The sequence below is a fragment of the Schistocerca cancellata genome, chromosome 2 (assembly GCF_023864275.1).
Source record: "Schistocerca cancellata isolate TAMUIC-IGC-003103 chromosome 2, iqSchCanc2.1, whole genome shotgun sequence".
NCBI classification, from domain to species: Eukaryota; Metazoa; Arthropoda; class Insecta; order Orthoptera; family Acrididae; genus Schistocerca; species Schistocerca cancellata.
The window spans coordinates 420,191,648-420,208,966 of record NC_064627.1 but is presented as its reverse complement, the minus strand read 5'-3'; the positions used below and the strand labels follow the sequence as shown (position 1 = coordinate 420,208,966).

At 45.0% G+C, this 17,319-nt stretch overlaps 1 protein-coding gene and 1 pseudogene across 1 annotated transcript in view; one reads left to right on the top strand and one right to left on the bottom strand.

The window, feature by feature from the left end:
- Positions 1–16,942, bottom strand: part of LOC126154527 (mitochondrial 2-oxoglutarate/malate carrier protein-like) — a 113,884-nt gene extending 96,942 nt beyond the window's left edge. The window contains exons 1-2 of the mRNA XM_049916150.1: positions 16,922–16,942; positions 6,560–6,819 (exon numbers count right to left, since the gene is read on the bottom strand). Coding sequence (XP_049772107.1) covers positions 6,560–6,819; positions 16,922–16,942 — 281 coding nt within the window. The remainder of the gene's footprint in view (positions 1–6,559; positions 6,820–16,921) is intronic.
- Positions 6,105–6,222, top strand: LOC126163529 (5S ribosomal RNA; annotated as a pseudogene).
- Positions 16,943–17,319: the final 377 nt, after the last annotated feature.

Sequence of the window (17,319 nt, the reverse complement as noted above, 5' to 3'; positions counted from 1 at the left end):
CAACAACGTCGCGCAAACCTGTCCGATCTCCTGCGTGCAGAGCGGCCGCACATCTGTGGCGTCTTCGATGTTGGAACGTGCGGACATTATCATTCTACGTGTTCGATGGATCACAACCAAACACCTCGCTGCACACCTAGACGTTCCCATTAGTTGTGCTGACGCATTCGTCCACCAGTTTGAATGCTCAAAGGTGTGTTCCCGCTCGGTTCCTCGCCTCCTCTTAGAAGAGCGTACGGAACTACAAATTATCATCTGTACGGATTGCTTGCGCATTATGAGGTTGATAGTGACAATTTTTGTCGGACATCGTCACAGGCGATGAAACGTGGGTTAACTTCGAAAGGGAAACAAAAACGGCAGCCCATGGAGTGGCGACACACCACCTCGCATCCGAAGAAAAAGTTCAAAGCCGCAGCCTCAGCCGGTGAAGTCATGGCGACGGTCTTCTGGCACTCTCAAGGCGTTATTCTGCTTGATGCCCTCTCTCGTGGTGCATCGACCGACTCTAAATTGTACACTACTGGCCATTAAAATTGCTACACCACGAAGATGACGTGCTACAGACGTGAAATTTAACCAACAGAAAGAAGATGCTATGATATGCAAATGATTAACTATTCAGAGCATTCACACAAGGTTGGCGCCGGTGGCGACACCTACAACGTTCTGACATGAGGAAAGTTTCCAACCGATTTCTCATACACAAACAGCAGTTGACCCGTGTTGCCTGGTGAAATGTTTTTGTGATGCCTCGTGTAAGGAGAAGAAATGCGTACCATCACGTTTCCTACTTTAAGGTCGGATTGTAGCCTATCGCGATTGCGGTTTATCGTATCGCGACACTGCTGCTCGCTTTAGTCGAGATCCAATGACTGTTAGCAGAATATGGAATCGGTGGGTTCAGGAGGGTTAACGGAACGCCGTGCTGGATCCCAACGGCCTCGTATCACTAGCAGTCGAGATGACTGGCATCTTATCCGCATGGCTGTAACGGATCGTGCAGCCACGTCTCGATCCCTGAGTCAACAGGTGGGGACGTTTGCAAGACAACCATCTGCACGAACAGTTCGACGACGTTTGCAGCAGCATGGACTATCAGTCGGACACCATGGCTGTGGTTACCCTTGACGCTGCATCACAGACACGAGCGCCTGCGATGGTGTACTCAACGACGAACCTGGGTGCACGAATGACAAAACGTCATTTTTTCCGATGAATCCAGGTTCTGTTTACAGCATCATGACGGTCGCATCCGTGTTTGGCGACATCGCGGTGAACGCACATTGGAAGCGTGTATTCGTCATCGCCATACTGGCGTATCACCCGGCCTGATGGTATAGGGTGCCATTGGTTACACGTCTCTGTCACCTCTTGTTCGCATTGACGGCACTTTGAACAGTGGACGTTACATTTCAGATGTGTTACGACCCGTGGCTCTACCCTTCATTCGATCCCTGCGAAACCCTACATTTCAGCAGGATAATGCACGACTGCATGTTGCAGGTCCTGTACGGGCCTTTCTGGATACAGAAAATGATCGACTGCTGCCCTGGCCAGCACATTCTCCAGATCTCTCACCAACTGAAAAGTCTGGTCAATGGTGGCCGAGCAACTGGCTCGTCACAATACTCCAGTCACTACTCTTGATGAACTGTGATATCGTGTTGAAGCTGCATGGGCAGCTGTACCTGTACACGCCATCAAAGCTTAGTTTGACTCAATGCCCAGGCGTATGACGGCCGTTATTACGGCCAGAGGTGGTTGTTCTGGGTACTGATTTCTCAGGATATATGCACCCAAATTGCATGAAAATATAATCACATGTTAGTTCAAGTATAATATATTTGTCCAATGAATACCCATTTATCATGTGCATTTCTTCTTGGTGTAGCAATTTTAATGGCCAGTGATATACCTATTTCTGGTTATTGTTTTGTTTTAAAGTTACTTGTTTGGGTTCCATACCTCACTCGCTAAAAACTGAATCCTTCTGGGATCACTTTGCTGTCCGTCTGTCTGTCTGCCCAACTGTTCAAAATCCTTTTTCCCAGAAATAATTACACACACAGTAAGGTCACGTAGTAAGGTCTGTGAACCCTTGGCGATGTAAAAAAGTGAAGTTTCTAAGTCAATACAACCGAAAGATACAGACTTCTACGACACGTTTTGATACTCTCAAACTCAGTCACCTAAACGTACCGAGTACTTCCCTCTGACCTGCAATCATGGAATTTAAAAGAAGCAAGGTTTCACAATACAGCCTAAGTAAAAACCTGAACATTGTTAATTGACATATATCACACGAAAAAAATATTTTTTTTTGCCACTTGTTATCCGGTTTCAAACGTGAAATTAAAACGTTCTCGAAAGTCTTCGAATCCATAGGACAGATATCTTGCCAGTATCAATGTCGGCAACGGGTAAAAATGGTAAAGATCGTGGATTACTGAAACGGATGAACTGTCTATATACATAAGTAGTTCGTATGGAAAATACAATGCGCGAGTCCTACTCGCACGTAGACTACTGTTCAGTATTTTAAGGCTTATTCTTTCACTTCTCGCGCCCCCGGAATCTAAGAACGTGTCATTTGCAGATCTTCATGTAGCGCAGAACTTTTTTTTAAGCGTCTCTGGTGATTTTACTTATATTGGCACCAATATTTATAGCCGTTGAAGAGGTGCCTCTTAATGTTTTCGTGGAGTTTTCTTTCATACATAAAATTTCGGGAGTGCATCCGCGTAATCTTCATTTTTTTCTTTTTCTGATATTTCTGTGGCGCATTTTCCGGTCATCATCAGAGTAAGCCGAGTAAAGCTACGATACGCTACAGCACTTGATCCGTCGTTTTAAACCACACAAAACACAAACGCCAGAGGCGTTGATCGGCGGCAAAGAGTATGCTGTCATCCATGTTGGGATATCGGTGTCTCATTATTTGCTGCAATGTAGGGACGTCTTTGCGAGTTCATTAAAGAAAGGGCCGTATTCTATGATTTGCCTAGGTTGAAACTGCTTTCTTTGTTAATCACGACGGCTTGCTGAAAGTAATGCTTCCGAATTTTTGATGTGAATCTCTTAAAGCCTTTTAAACAAAACAAACATAATTAACAGTCTACATCTTTATTCTTCAAGTTTACATATTTATTTCTCGACATAGTCACCCTAGCGAAAAACACATTTCTCCCAATGAGAGACCAGTCTGTTGATACTGTCACTACAGAATGTTTGGCTTTGTAGATGGAGCATGCGACCATATCGGGAATGAATAGAGGATGATTGATGACAGTGAACCCAAGGCGTCGGGTTGTTGTAGACGTCGCAGAGCTCGTGTGTTGTCCGGTATTGTCATGCTGAAGGACGGGGTGCTCCATTTGTGGACGATCTCTTCAAATTCAAAACTCGATTAGAGCACACTGTTTCTCACGTACCGACATACTTACGTTACACATCGCCATACTACAGATTCCGAGCGGTCTAGCGGCAGAGGGCTGCAAATATACAGAATAAAGAATAAATGTGTAGAATGTTAATAACGCGCGGTTTATTTTAAAAGCTTTAAGAGTTTTCACATAAAAAATTTGGAGACTTTTCTTTTCGGCACAACCTCGTAAATTCTGCGTCAAACGAATTTCAGCTGTCGTTTTCATCTCCGAGTCCCAAACTGATGAGATCGAGGCTACGATGAAGTTGACGTTTTCATATCGCCTGGTGCGACTGGTATCGATGCAGTGCTCTGGCGTAGCCAATGTATTGGGCTGTAACAGTCGGGTGTATCTGCAGTGTTCTATGCACATTTCCTAGATTTTACGAGTCGTCTGCCCCACAAGACCACATTTCGCAAGCGATCTTGTAAACTACGGCCTTGTGGAGCATCAACTCATGTTTGACAGAATGCAGAAATGGTGATGTCTTCGGTGGAATACAAAAAATCACATCAGCATTGTGTTTGGTCACGATCCGGCCTATTTTAACGACATGTTTCCCACAGACACAAAGAAAGCCATGGATCTTTCTATGTCTTCTTCTTCGTTCTTTATGTCTACGGACCTGTGCCTATTGATTCTGCGTTTTCTCTAGTTTAAAATGACGGAAGAAGTGCTGTAGCGTACCATAGCTACAGTTGGCTCACTCTGAAGATGGCCGGAAGAGACACTGCCGGAAAACCAGAAAAAGAAGAAATAAAGCGTTTGCGACTGTACTCCAAAAATTTGGTGGATGAGCCAAGGGATGTCTCCTGCATTAGGAGGCGAAATTTTCAGCGCAGAACATGTCTTAGACAACGGACTCATGCACATATAGTAGGGGTGTTCAGCAAGTAATGCAACACTTTTTTTCTCTCGGCCAATTTCGGTTGAAAATATGCGGAATTTGTTGTGGGACATCGCGGAATTTTCCAGCTTCAGCCCCTAAAGTTCCATGAATTTCCGATAGATAGCGGCGCTATACGTAGCCTTCAAATTGGCGTCTGTAACGGAGATGCTTTCCAACCAGAGCGTCGTAGATATTCATAGACAACTGCAGAATGTTTACGGTGAACAAAAGCACGGTGAGTCGTTGGGCGCTGTCTGTCATCATCGCAAAAACGTCGCACAAACCTGTCCGATCTCCCGCGTGCTGGCCGGCCGCACATCTGCGCCACGTTCGATGTTGGAACGTGCGGACATGATCATTCGAGATGATAGATGGATCACAGCCAAACACCTCGCTGCACACCTAGACGTCCCCATTAGTAGTGCTGACGCATTCGTCCAACAGTTGGGATGCTCAAAGGTGTGTGCCCGCTCGGCTCCTCACCTCCTATTAGAAGAGCGTACAGAACTACAAATTATCATCTGTACGGAATTGCTTTGTATTATGAGGTTGATAGTGACAATTTTTGTCGAACACCGTCACAGGCGATGAAACGTGGGTTCACTTCGAAAGGGGAACAAAATACGGCAGTCCATGGAGTGGCGACACACCACCTCGCATCCGAAGAAAAAGTTCAGAGCCGCAGCCTCAACCGGTAAAGTCATGGCGACGGTCTTCTGGCACTCTGAAGGCGTTATTCGGTTTGATGCCCTCTCTCGTGGTGCATCGACCGACTGTAAATTGTATTTTGCTTCCATTAGGAAATTGAAATTCGTCGCCACAAAAATGCAAACAAAATTCTCCTTCGTCGTGACAACGTAAGGCCTCATGCAACTCTGCGCAGAATGTCGTGGAGAAGGCTAACCAAAGACTGCGTTTTATTGGCAGGACACTTAGAAAATGTAACAGATCTACTAAGGAGACTGCCTACACTACGCTTGTCCGTCCTCTTTTAGATTACTGCTGCGCGGTGTGGGATCCTTACCAGATAGAACTGACGGAGTACATCGAAAAAGTTCAAAGAAAGGCAGCACGTTTTGTATTATCGCGAAATATGCGAGGGAGTGTCACAGTAATGATACAAGATTTGGGCTGGACATCATTAAAAGAAAGCAGTTTTTCATTGCGACGGAATATTCTCACGAAATTCCAATCACCAACTTTCTCCTCCGAATGCGAAAATGTTTTGTTGCCACCGACCTACATAGGAAGGAACGATCACCAAGATAAAATAAGGGAAATCAGAGCCCGTACGAAAAGATATAGGTGTTCATTCTTACCGCGCGCTATACGAGATTGGAATAATAGAGAATTGTGAAGGTGGTTCGATGAACCCTCTGCCAGGCACTTAAATGTGATTTGCAGAGTATCTACGTAGATGTAGATGCACCCGAGAGGAGTTCACAAAACTTCACTAGACTGTTCTTCCTTTTCCATACTGCACCCTGGGTCTCACACCTTCCACCTGTTTGGCCCAATGAAGGATACAGTCTGTGGGAAGCAGTATGTGGATGACGGGAAGGTTACTGATGCAGCAAGACATTGGTTCCGACGTCGACCAGCAGAGTGGTGCCAAATAGGCATACAAACACTTCCAGTAAGATAGACGTAAGGCCATCGCATTAAACTGAGATTACGTTCAAAAATAGGTTATTTTAGCCGACCGGGAAATAATTTGGCGTATTGGAATTCTGAATAAAACCAACCATGTTTTCAACAAAAAAAATGTGTTTCATTACTTATTGAATGGCAACGGCCTTGCCGCAGTGAATATACCGGTTCCCGTGAGATCATCGAAGTTAAGCGCTGTCGGTCGTGGTCGGTACTTGGATGGGTGACCATCTAGGCCGCCATGCGCTGTTGCCATTTTTCGGGGTGCAATCAGCCTCGTGATGCCAATTGAGGAGCTACTCAACCGAATAGTACTGGCTTCGGCCAAGAATACCATCTTACGACCGGGAGAGCGGTGTGCTGACCCCACGCCCCTCCTATCCGTATCCTCCACCGAGGATGACGCGGCGGTCGGATGGTCCCGGTAGGCCAGTCGTGGCCTGAAGACGGAGTTCTTTATTACTTATTGAATGCCCCTCGTAATTAAACTCACTAGGGATGTAAATACACTACTACCCTCGAAAAGTCGGCACTCCTTTTAGGAGCTTACGTGGTCTGTGAAATGGAAGGTGATTACAGAGGCGGTGCTCACGTGAGAGTGCTGATGAAGATGGAGTGCGCGGAGACCCAGCCAATAGCGTGGATGGCGTGCCGCAGCAGGGCGGCGCTGGTGCCCGCGTAGAGCCCGGTTAGGCCCTCGTGGGCGACGATGGAGTAGGCGCAGTGCGCCGCCCCCCGGTAGCCGCCCATGCCCGTCTGCAGCCGGATCTTGACCACATCCAGCGGCTGCAGCGCGCACGCCACCGCCACTCTGCGGACACCCACCTCCCTAAGCTGGCGGGATGCACAGATCTGCAGCAAGTGTTGGCGTATACACTGCTGACCGTTAAGGCGATTGCAACAAACATGTTGACATGAAGTGAACTACGAGGATTGCATCTTTAATAGCAGCAATTATTTATTTGCAGTTTCTACAAAATGGAAACATGTTTCAAAGGTCCTCTGTCCTTCAAAGTAGTCATCAGAATTGTGTAAAGTCGCTGACAGCATTGTGGAAGCTGTAGCATATCCTTGGCAGCGATAGCTGTGTCGGTAGTTCGAGTGGGGCGATCTACGAGGGCTCTTTGAAAAGTTCTCGGCCTTGCCCAGAGATCGTAGCACTACTCAAGTCGCTTCTTTCCTCTTACGTTTGTACACATGTTAGTAGTCGCCACGTAAAATTGCAAATCATTCCGAGCAGCAGGTGACTGTAGGCAGTCGTTTGAAGCAGTTGTGGTGCATGTGGTGTTGAAAATGAAAAAAATTCGTGTATCGTGCATCGTAAAAAAATGTTTTGCACCGACCCATTTCATTTGTGGCTTGTAAGTGTGTATGTTGTCTCTTATTCTCATTTTCAACCATCAAGAAATGGGCAGCCTAGTTTAAGCGTGGTCGTGAAAACATCCTAGGTGATCAATGGGAAGGACGCCAGGAATCATCGATAAAGTTCATGATATGATTTTGGAAGATCGGCGTATAAAGGTAGGTGATATCGCTAATGCCCTAGGGATGTCAAAGGAACGTGTTGGTCACTTCTTGCGCCAGGAATTTAAAACGAGAAAGCTTTGCGCGAGATAGGAGCGGCGTCTGCTCAAAGCGGATAACAAACGCATTCGCACGTCACTTCCCCAATAGTGCTTGATGCGTTTTAACAAAAACAGAAGTGACTTCTTGCGTCGCTACGTGACAGTGGATGAAACATGGATTCACCATTACACATTCGAATCCAAACAGCAGTCTATGCAAAGTGGATAGAAGACGGTTCTTCAGCTCCGAAGAAGGCAAGAACGGTACCACCTGCAGGAAAGACCATGGCATCGGTGTTTTGGGATACGAAAGGAATTTTGTCGATTAGCTATATCGAAAAAGGTAAAACCATAACTGGAGAATACTTCTCTTAACTTCTAACTAAACGAGACACAAGCATTCGTGAAAACAGACCCGGCTTAAAAAAGAAAAAAAAATCATCTTCCATCACACAATGCATCTGCCCACAAAAATGTCTTGGCAATGGGGAAATTTAGGGATTTGCTCTATGACGTTGATGGAACATCTGCCCTGTTCCCCAGAATTGTCTCCCTCAGACTTCCATCTATTATCGAAACTGAAGAAATTCCTCGCTGATCAGCGCTTGCTTTTCGTCCAATCGAGAAGCCATTGCGGTTGTAGATGGCTTCCGGAAGAACACTGCAAAGAGGGTATAATGGCATTGGAACACTACTGGAAGAAATGTATTGACATTAGAGGAGATTATATTGCAAAATAAGATGTGTCTGTTGTTTTCAGCCAGAGAACTTTTCAGACTGCCCTTGTATTCCACGAAGCATCTTTGGAATAGTTCTGAAGGAATACCATTAAGTGCTTCCTTCATCTCAGGAATCAAGTTGAAGTCACGAGGGCTTAAGTCCAGGGAGTGTGGTATCGATCGAACAAATCAGTCACAAGATGCGCCATATGCACCCGAGCGTTGTCCTGAAAAATGATGTGCAGCTCCTAGGGAAGGTGTCGCCACTTCTTTCTCTAAGGTGTTCATTTTTTTTAACACCACATGCATTAAAATCCTTGGGACTTCAACTTGATTCCCGGATAAAGGAAACACTTCATGGTGTTCGTTTCAGAATTGTTACGAAGATTCGTCGGGCAGTAGGTTGCTTCACCCGAACTATCAAAACAATTGGCGCTGCTAAGGGTATCCTACGATATTCACCTCCCTGGCAATAGGTTATACACAATGCTGCTGACTACTTTGAAGGACAGTCAAACTTTTTAACGTATCTATTCTGTATAAGTTTTAAACAAATATCCGTCATTATTAAAGCTTCAATCGTCGTACATCAGTGGATATTTATTTACTGTTGCTTACAATTACGACTCCTGCCTCCTGGAGTCCAATGCGGGTCTAATTTTCATTTTCATATAGTTACAAAAAGTTGTATACTACTGTTATTAACACTCACTTCAAGAATAGTAATTTAAGTATTTTCAACAATTAGTGAAATACAGCATTTAAAGCCGGCCGCTGTGGCCGAGCGGTTCTAGGCACTTCAGTCCGGAACCGCGCTGCTGCTACGGTCGCAGGTTCGAATTCTGCCTCGGGCATGGATGTGTGTGACGTCCTTAGGTTAGTTAGGTTTAAGTAGTTCTAAGTCTAGGGGACTGATGACCTCATATGTTAAGTCCATAGTGCTTAGAGCCATTTGAAGCATTTGAACAACGTTTATGAAACATATGAAAGAAAAAACACCTATAAGTCTTAAACCATGATATTACATTTGCTAATCGTCTTCACTATGGTAGATGGCTTACTGGCAGATTCTAATCTTAACCAATGGAAAACATCGCGGTTAAGGAAGATATATTCTCCAGGAAGCCCCTGATGCGAAATTCTACATCCATGACTCATGTTACATTACTTATTTCTTTGGGAGTGAATCCCCAATTGCTGCGGACAGCATGCTAAATCTCTAGACCAGGAGTTCCGAGAAACCCACACCATTCCTAAACAATCCTGAACCCGCCACGCTTCAGCCCTGAGATGGAGCCACCAGTATGCTAACGCCATCATCCACAGTCCCAGTAGTGTCTACCAGTGGAAACTAACGGATTCACCACAGCAACCCTCCGCAGCTTGCTATTGCTGGAAAAGTGAGAAACCCACCTAAGTTACCTTTAAGTTCGCATTCATTCTGCAGGTGCTGGCATAGTTGCCACGTGTTCGTCACATATCCCCTGGTTCCAGTCATCCTCCGTGTAGAAAATAATTCCTATGTCAGTGAGTCCTCGGTGATATTCATTGACTCAGAATATTCACTTCAGCATTAGCGCTTACAATTGGGGTTTCTCTTATACTCTAAATATACTGTAAAAAAAATTTAAAAAATACGAAGCACCACAAAGGAAGTATTCGAATCGGACGGAAATCAGTAGATGTGATGCAAATGCACACACAAACAAATGATTACAATTTCGGAAAAATGGGATGATTTATTCAAAAGAAAGAGCTTCACAAACTGAGTAAGTCAATAACGCGTTGGTACACCTCTAGCCCTTATGCAAAAAATGGCACACCACAGAATCACCCCTGGTTGGCGGGCCATATGACAGGCGACTGTCAGGTTGCTACCTAGCGCTATCGAAGGCTTCTCCAGGCACTTCTTCGCTGGTCATCGGGGCTCAATTCGAAGCGGGGCTCGTCATTGAAGACAATACTACTCCAGTCAATGAGATTCTAGGCCCAAAACGTGTCTGGAGTCGCTCTGGACAGCGGTGGGATACCAACCTGACTGTCGATTTTGACGACCTAATGCGCCAATTTGACAGAATTTGGTACGATATCCCTCAGATGGACATTCAACAACTCTCTGGGGTGCCATTTCATTTCACAGCAGGACCCCTTTGCATGTCATCCGCGGCACAGTTACAGCACAGCGATACATCGACGACATTCTACGTCCCGTTTTTTTGACTTTCATGACAAGCCATCCTGGGTTTACATTTCAGTAAGATAACGCTAGCGCGTGCACACACACACACACACACACACACACACACACACACACACACACACACACACACACACACACACACAGAGAGAGAGAGAGAGAGAGAGAGAGAGAGAGAGAGAGAGAGAGAGAGAGAGAGAGAGAGAGAGGGTTTCAACTGCTTATCTTCATGCTTGCCAAACCCTACCTCGGCCAGCAAGGTCGCCGAATCTGCCCCCAACCGAGAACGCCTGGAGCAGGACTCTCCAACCAGCTCAGGATTTTGACGACCTAATGCGCCAATTTGACAGAATTTGGTACGATATCCCTCAGATGGACATTCAACAACTCTATCAATGTATGCCAAGCTCAATAATTGCTTGCATAAGAGCCAGAGAGGGACAAACGCGTTATTGACTTTCTCAATTTGTCAAGTTCTTTCTCTTGAATAAATCATCCAATTTTTTCTGATATTGTAACCATATGCTTATCTGTACATTAACATCACTTCTGCTGATTCCCGTCCCATTTGAATAATTTCTTCGTGGTGCGTCGGTTTTTTTCCCTTAGAGTGTGTTTTCTAAGTATCCTCGCAGATATCTTATTTGCCACCTCGTTCACCGCATACTATCTGTTTTTGTCTCTAAGAATGTCACTTGGTGTGCTAATGCTCGTTATGAGTCTTTGTAGGCTGGAGGCATTATATGGCCTGGTGCACCAATGTCGCAATATGCAAACACATTTGTCGGATGTTTCTTTATGCTGTATAAATATTCAGGGTATAGTCCAGGACTGTCAGGCAATGAACCACGCATATAGAGGAGTTTCATGGCTCACAAACATCCTCTCCTTGATGTTTGGAAATACGCCATATATCCTTCACGCTGTGGTGATATTGTTCCAATCCCTTGCCACTCAAGCGCTTTCCATAATTTTAACTCTTGTTAGGTTATTTCTTTCACCTTGGGAAGATTCCCTTTGCGAAGCCAGTAGAGAGACCCTCTGTATCTGACAGTAATATTTGGCACACGTCTAGTATGACTAACGGTGCCTCCAACAGTGTTGTCCCATATGCTCCAGCGAGCCTCATCAGCATACTTCTTTTTGTACGCCTAAGGACTGATTTGTATCGCAGTCTGTGTACCCAGACACTAACAGATCCTACGGTGGAAATGGGGAGAGATTAAACTGTTAAAAAGGGATCTTAAAATCAACAGTGCCCAGTCTTGCCACTTTGTGCATAACTTTGGCAGGTTTATGACATACAAGAATGTGAGAGATATGTGCGTCAGAGATAAGCTTCGCGTCCAGTTGTATGCCCAAACACTGACATATCTCACCGTGTCGCGCCACCCCCCAATTCTCAGAGAATGATTCCAGAAGTGGGACAGCCTGCTTTTCAAAAGCAGTCTTAGTTGGTGCGATTTCTAATTAATTTTCTGAGCAAGCACACTACACGCTTTTCTTTCCAGTTTGGCTCTTTAGTCCTCTGCCACCATAACAGATATGTCATCGGAAGAGGCCATTACTACTGACACTTGAGCGTTTTCATTCAGAATTGTTAGCAATGGCCGAAGGATAAGGTCCCAGAAAACTGGTCCACATATAGATCCCTGTGAAGAGCCCTTAGTAATTCGCCTCACTACGTTACTGGATGTTGCGCCGCACTCCAAAATGCACCCTTCACAGTAATCTAGGAAGCTCTGATACAAGCACTTTAGGATCTGTAATTTTCTCAGGCACGCAAATATTGCGGGCCACCACAGGTATTCTTGGATTTACAAACGATCAGTATTTCAGCGCAAACACACAAATTAATTGGAGTATCGTCATCTACATCCTCTATAACGGAAGGCTGTCTCACTCAGAATTCGCATTCAGATGTTGTTTGCTCTTACCACGATCGTGTTATGCCCCGTGTAAACAGAAGCAGCATCTACCAGCACACACTGGAAACCGACAAGCCGCGCGGATTAGCCGAGCGGTCTAGGCGCTGCAGTCATGGACTGTTCGGCTGATCCCGGCGGAGGTTCGAGTCCTCCCTCGGGCATGGGTGTGTGTGTTTGTCCTTAGGATAATTTAGGTTAAGTAGTGTGTAAGCTTAGGGACTGATGACCTTAGCAGTTAAGTCCCATAAGATTTCACACACACTTGAACACACACACACACACACACACTTGGAAACCGACAGTGGCAGACTCGTGTCCTATCCAAAGAGCAGTTCATTGTCCCACAGTGTATTTGCTCCCATTGGTCAGGTTCTGATGGCTGCTATACGAAAATGTTACTGATGGACTTACGACAGCCACATTCAGTATAATGTAAGATATCAACGGCTCCACGCATCTAGCGTCCGAGAGGACAGACAAATGTACCTGGCCCTGCAGGATCGCACAACCATGTCGTATACATGGAGTCAGGAAAGGGGCTTATTTGGAGCAAGACAAATATACACATGGACAGAGCGACTAAGTCTGTAGCTCCACGGATTGTGAAAATGCCAACTATCACTGCGGCTTTCCTTGTCACGGCATCTGAGACAGGCACATATACAGTGACTTGCCTGACAATAGTAGAGATAAAAGTTACACCACGTCGTCGTCTCAGACGCGTCCCAGTTCTACATACAGTACTGCGATCGATATAGCTGTGTGTGTGTGTGTGTGTGTGTGTGTGTGTGTGTGTGTGTGTGTGTGTGTGTGTGTACGATCCAAAGAGGGCAAACGATGCCAAATTACATTCGTCATGTGTACTAAATTTCACACCTTGTACACCTCCTAAATCTCTACAAGTTTAATCATACTCTCTAAGACAACGAGAGGCGCACCGCAAAGGAGCTATGCAAATTGGTCACAAGTTTATATCCATAGAGGTATCGATAGAAAATGCAAAACTATAAATTTTGGTGGCCTATGGATGAATGTGTGATGCTGCAGCGGGGTTCACCGTACAGCTGGTAAGGTTAGTAAACGGGGGATATATCGATACCAGGGCATAAAGTCTTTGCGAATTTCATTCCGTGTACTCAGTAACTATGCCTCGCAGATAGGCGTGTGAACAATACACGCAGATTTCAGCATTTGAGAGAGGGTGAAGCTAGTTGAAGTAATTGGTGAATCACTCAACATTTGAACAGAGCAATGCCACTATTCGACGATGTTGGCAGGAATGGGTGAACTATGGCAGAACATAGCATTAAGAAGCAAGCAGGGAGATGACACAACGAGAGGGCCGAGTAGTCGTCAGAGAGACACCCAGTGCCCTGGATTCATCATTATCATCGATCCAAATGGTTCTGAGCACTATGGGACTCAACTGCTGAGGTCATTAGTCCCCTAGAACTTAGAACTAGTTAAACCTAACTAACCTAAGGACATCACAAACATCCATGCCCGAGGCAGGATTCGAACCTGCGACCGTAGAGGTCTTGCGGTTCCAGACTGCAGCGCCTTTAACCGCACGGCCACTTCGGCCGGCGTCATCGATCCGATCCGACGTGCAACTGGTGCTTCATTGAATACAAGGACTACCAATAGGCGGCTCACAGAAAGTGGGCTGAGCTCATTGCGCCGACTATCATTGACCTCTGTTCATGAACAAGCTCATTTGCTATGGTGTCGAGCACATTCGGCCTGAAGCCTCATTGTCTGGAGTAAAACTGTCTGTCTGTCTGAGTCCTGCATCGAACTGAACGCTGATGACCAGCGAAGAGGTGTCTCGAGACGCGCTGGACAACCTGACTGTCGGCCGCCATATGGCTCGACAACCAGGAGTTATGGTCTGAGGTGCCATTTCATTTCATAGCAGAACCCCTTTGTCAGCCGCGGTACCCTTACAGCACGATATCCTAGGCCCTGCTTTGTTGTCCTTCATGACAAGCCATCCTAGGCTTACAATTCAGCAAGATCACGCCCACCCACACACGGCAAGACTTTCTACTGCTTGTCTTCGTGTTTGCCAAAACCTACACTGGCCAGCGAGGCCGCCGAAACTCTCCCCAATTGAGAGCGTTTGGAGCACTATGTGCAGCATTCTCCAACCAGCTCGGGATTTTGACGAACTAACGCGCCAGTTGGACAGAATTTGGCACTATATTCCTCAGGAGGACACGCGGCAACTCTCTCAATCAATGCCAAGCCCAATAATTGATTGCATAAGGGCCAGAGATGGACCAATGCGCTATTGACTTACTCCACTTGTGAGGCTCTTTCTCTTGAATACATCATCCAATTTTTTGAAACTATAATCATATGTTTGTCTGTACATGTACATCATATCTCCTGATTTCCGTCGCATTCTTATAATTCCTTCGGGGTGGGTAGTTTTTATTTTTATTTACTTAATTATTTTGTCTTAGAGTGTATATTCATCCTGCTATACTCTTTAAACACAGTAAGTAAAATCCTGTTGTATGCTACCCTTACAAGTGATGCAACTTCTATGACCAGCAGTGAATTTAGAAATTTACCAACCAATTTTTGCGAAAAATTTACTGCAAAACAAAAGTTATATTAATGAACACTTCTTTCCAAGAGGTTTAGATTACAGTTGAAACAAATATATCGTATAAATATAAAATAGGGGCGTACTGCCATGTCTCGGAATGGAAATATACAGATCACCAAATGGTACATTGGTGTACACAGTTTACAAGAAGGCTACCAGCTCCGATGGATACTTGTACCCAAGCAGTTCCTGAGAAGGGCTGAAATAAGGTTGCAGCCTATCCCTGATGCTATTCCATCTGTACATTGAACAAAAACTGTGAGATTTGCCGATGACCTTGTAATTCTGTCAGAGATTGATAAGGACTTGAAAAAACATTTCAACGGAATGGTCAGTGTGTTGAAAAGAGATTATAAAAATGGCTCTAAGCACTATGGGACTTAACATCTGTGGTCATCAGTCCCCTAGAACTTAGAACTACTTAAACCTAACCAACCTAAAGACATCACACTCATCCATGCCCGAGGCAGGATTCGAACCTGCGACCGTAGCAGTCGCGCGGTTCCGGACTGAGCGCCTAGAACCGCTAGACCACCGCGGCCGGCAAGAGGTTATAAGATGACGTCAACAAAAAGTAAAAGCAGGGTAATTCAATGCAGTCAGATGAAATCAAGCAACGTCGAGGGAATTCGATTAGGAATTGAGACTATGAACATGGTAGATGAGTTTTGTTATTTGGGTAACAATTGGCTGATGATGACCAAAATAGAGAAGATGCAGATTGGATATAGCAAAACAAAAAAAAAAAATTCTGGAAAAGAGAGATTTGTTAGCACCACTGAATATAAATTTAAATATCACTAGATGTTTTCTGAAGGTATTTGTCTGGAGTGTAGCCTTGTGCTGAAGTGAAACACGGATGGTAAACAGTTCAAACAACAGAGAATAGAAGATTTCAAAATTTGGTTCTACAGAAGAAGGCTGAAAATTGGGTGGAAAGGTCATTTAACTAGTGAGGAGGTAGTGAACTGAAATGGGGAGAAAATAGATGTATGGCACAAGTTGAATGAAAGAGGGAATCGGCTGATAGAACACGCACTGAAGCAACAAGGGGACCGTCAGTTTCGTTATAGAGGGAACTGTGATAAAAATTGTAAAGGGAGACCAACAGATGAATACAATAAGTAAGTTCAGGTGGCTGTAGGCTGCAACAGCTACACAGAGATGAAGAGGCTTGCATAGGGTAAAGTAGCATGGAAAGCTGTATCAAATCAATCTTCGGACTGGAGACCACAACATAAACCTGTCCTGCCACAGTATAATTCGGTGTGCACAGGGTTCACGGAAGTTTAAATGCAAACTAAGTAAAACCGGAACTGCATAAGCTGTGTAGCACCAACAGAACTAACGGATACCAGAACTAACGGATACCACCAGCAAAATGATGTCCACAAAGATTAGAGCGCTAGACAAGGAGGTGGTGCAACCACTCTACACCCTTCTATCATACGCGCAGGAAGCCACCAAACTTGCGAGCATTAAGCCGATCTACTGAAGCAATCGCAGATTTAGAGGCCTGCTGGTCAACCAAAGATGTCATCGATACGCAGCAGACGCCAGGAGTTCGTGAGGTCAGCCATGATTGTGGAGGAGTTTAAACTGCAGAGATAGTGTCCTGTTGGAACACGTCTAAAACAATACAGCGTCACATACGACTTGGACAACATGACACATCTGCAGTGGCAGATCAAAATGAATGTGGTAAACACGTACAGTTAGAAGAGGCTTCCGTTCTAGCTACAAAGACACAGTCCAAAAGGGTGACGAAGATACGAGAAGCGACAGAGATATTCAAACAGCCCATCAACATAAACTGCGAAGATGACTGCAGTCTTCGTCCGTCTTGGCTACTAGCATACGTACAGACATTATTAGAGACGCCACCCTAACAGAAGTCCATAAATACTTCCATCATACAATGTACTTACCCATCCCAAGCACCACCGCATCGCAAAAACAGCACGTTCCCGATACGTTCCCCAATGAGCGCCAATAAACGTCTATCTCAAATTACAAACAATAAAAAGCATCAGCTCTTTTCTTTCCCGTTTTACTTGCGCTATCTTTAAGGAATGTTAAGGGCAAGAATGAACAGTATATTAGATTTAACAGTCACCTTCCCCCAGCAGTATTACGTACCCTGATCAAGACCATTTACATTAGTGATAGAAACACTGGTACATACGAGGCAAATCAAAAAGTCTTTGCCCAATATTTTTTATTACCCAAAGTAAGGAACATACAGATAATGACAAATATACATCGTATTCTACGTATCTTACACTATTTTTCCACGTAGTCTCCACACCAGTTCACACAATTGTCC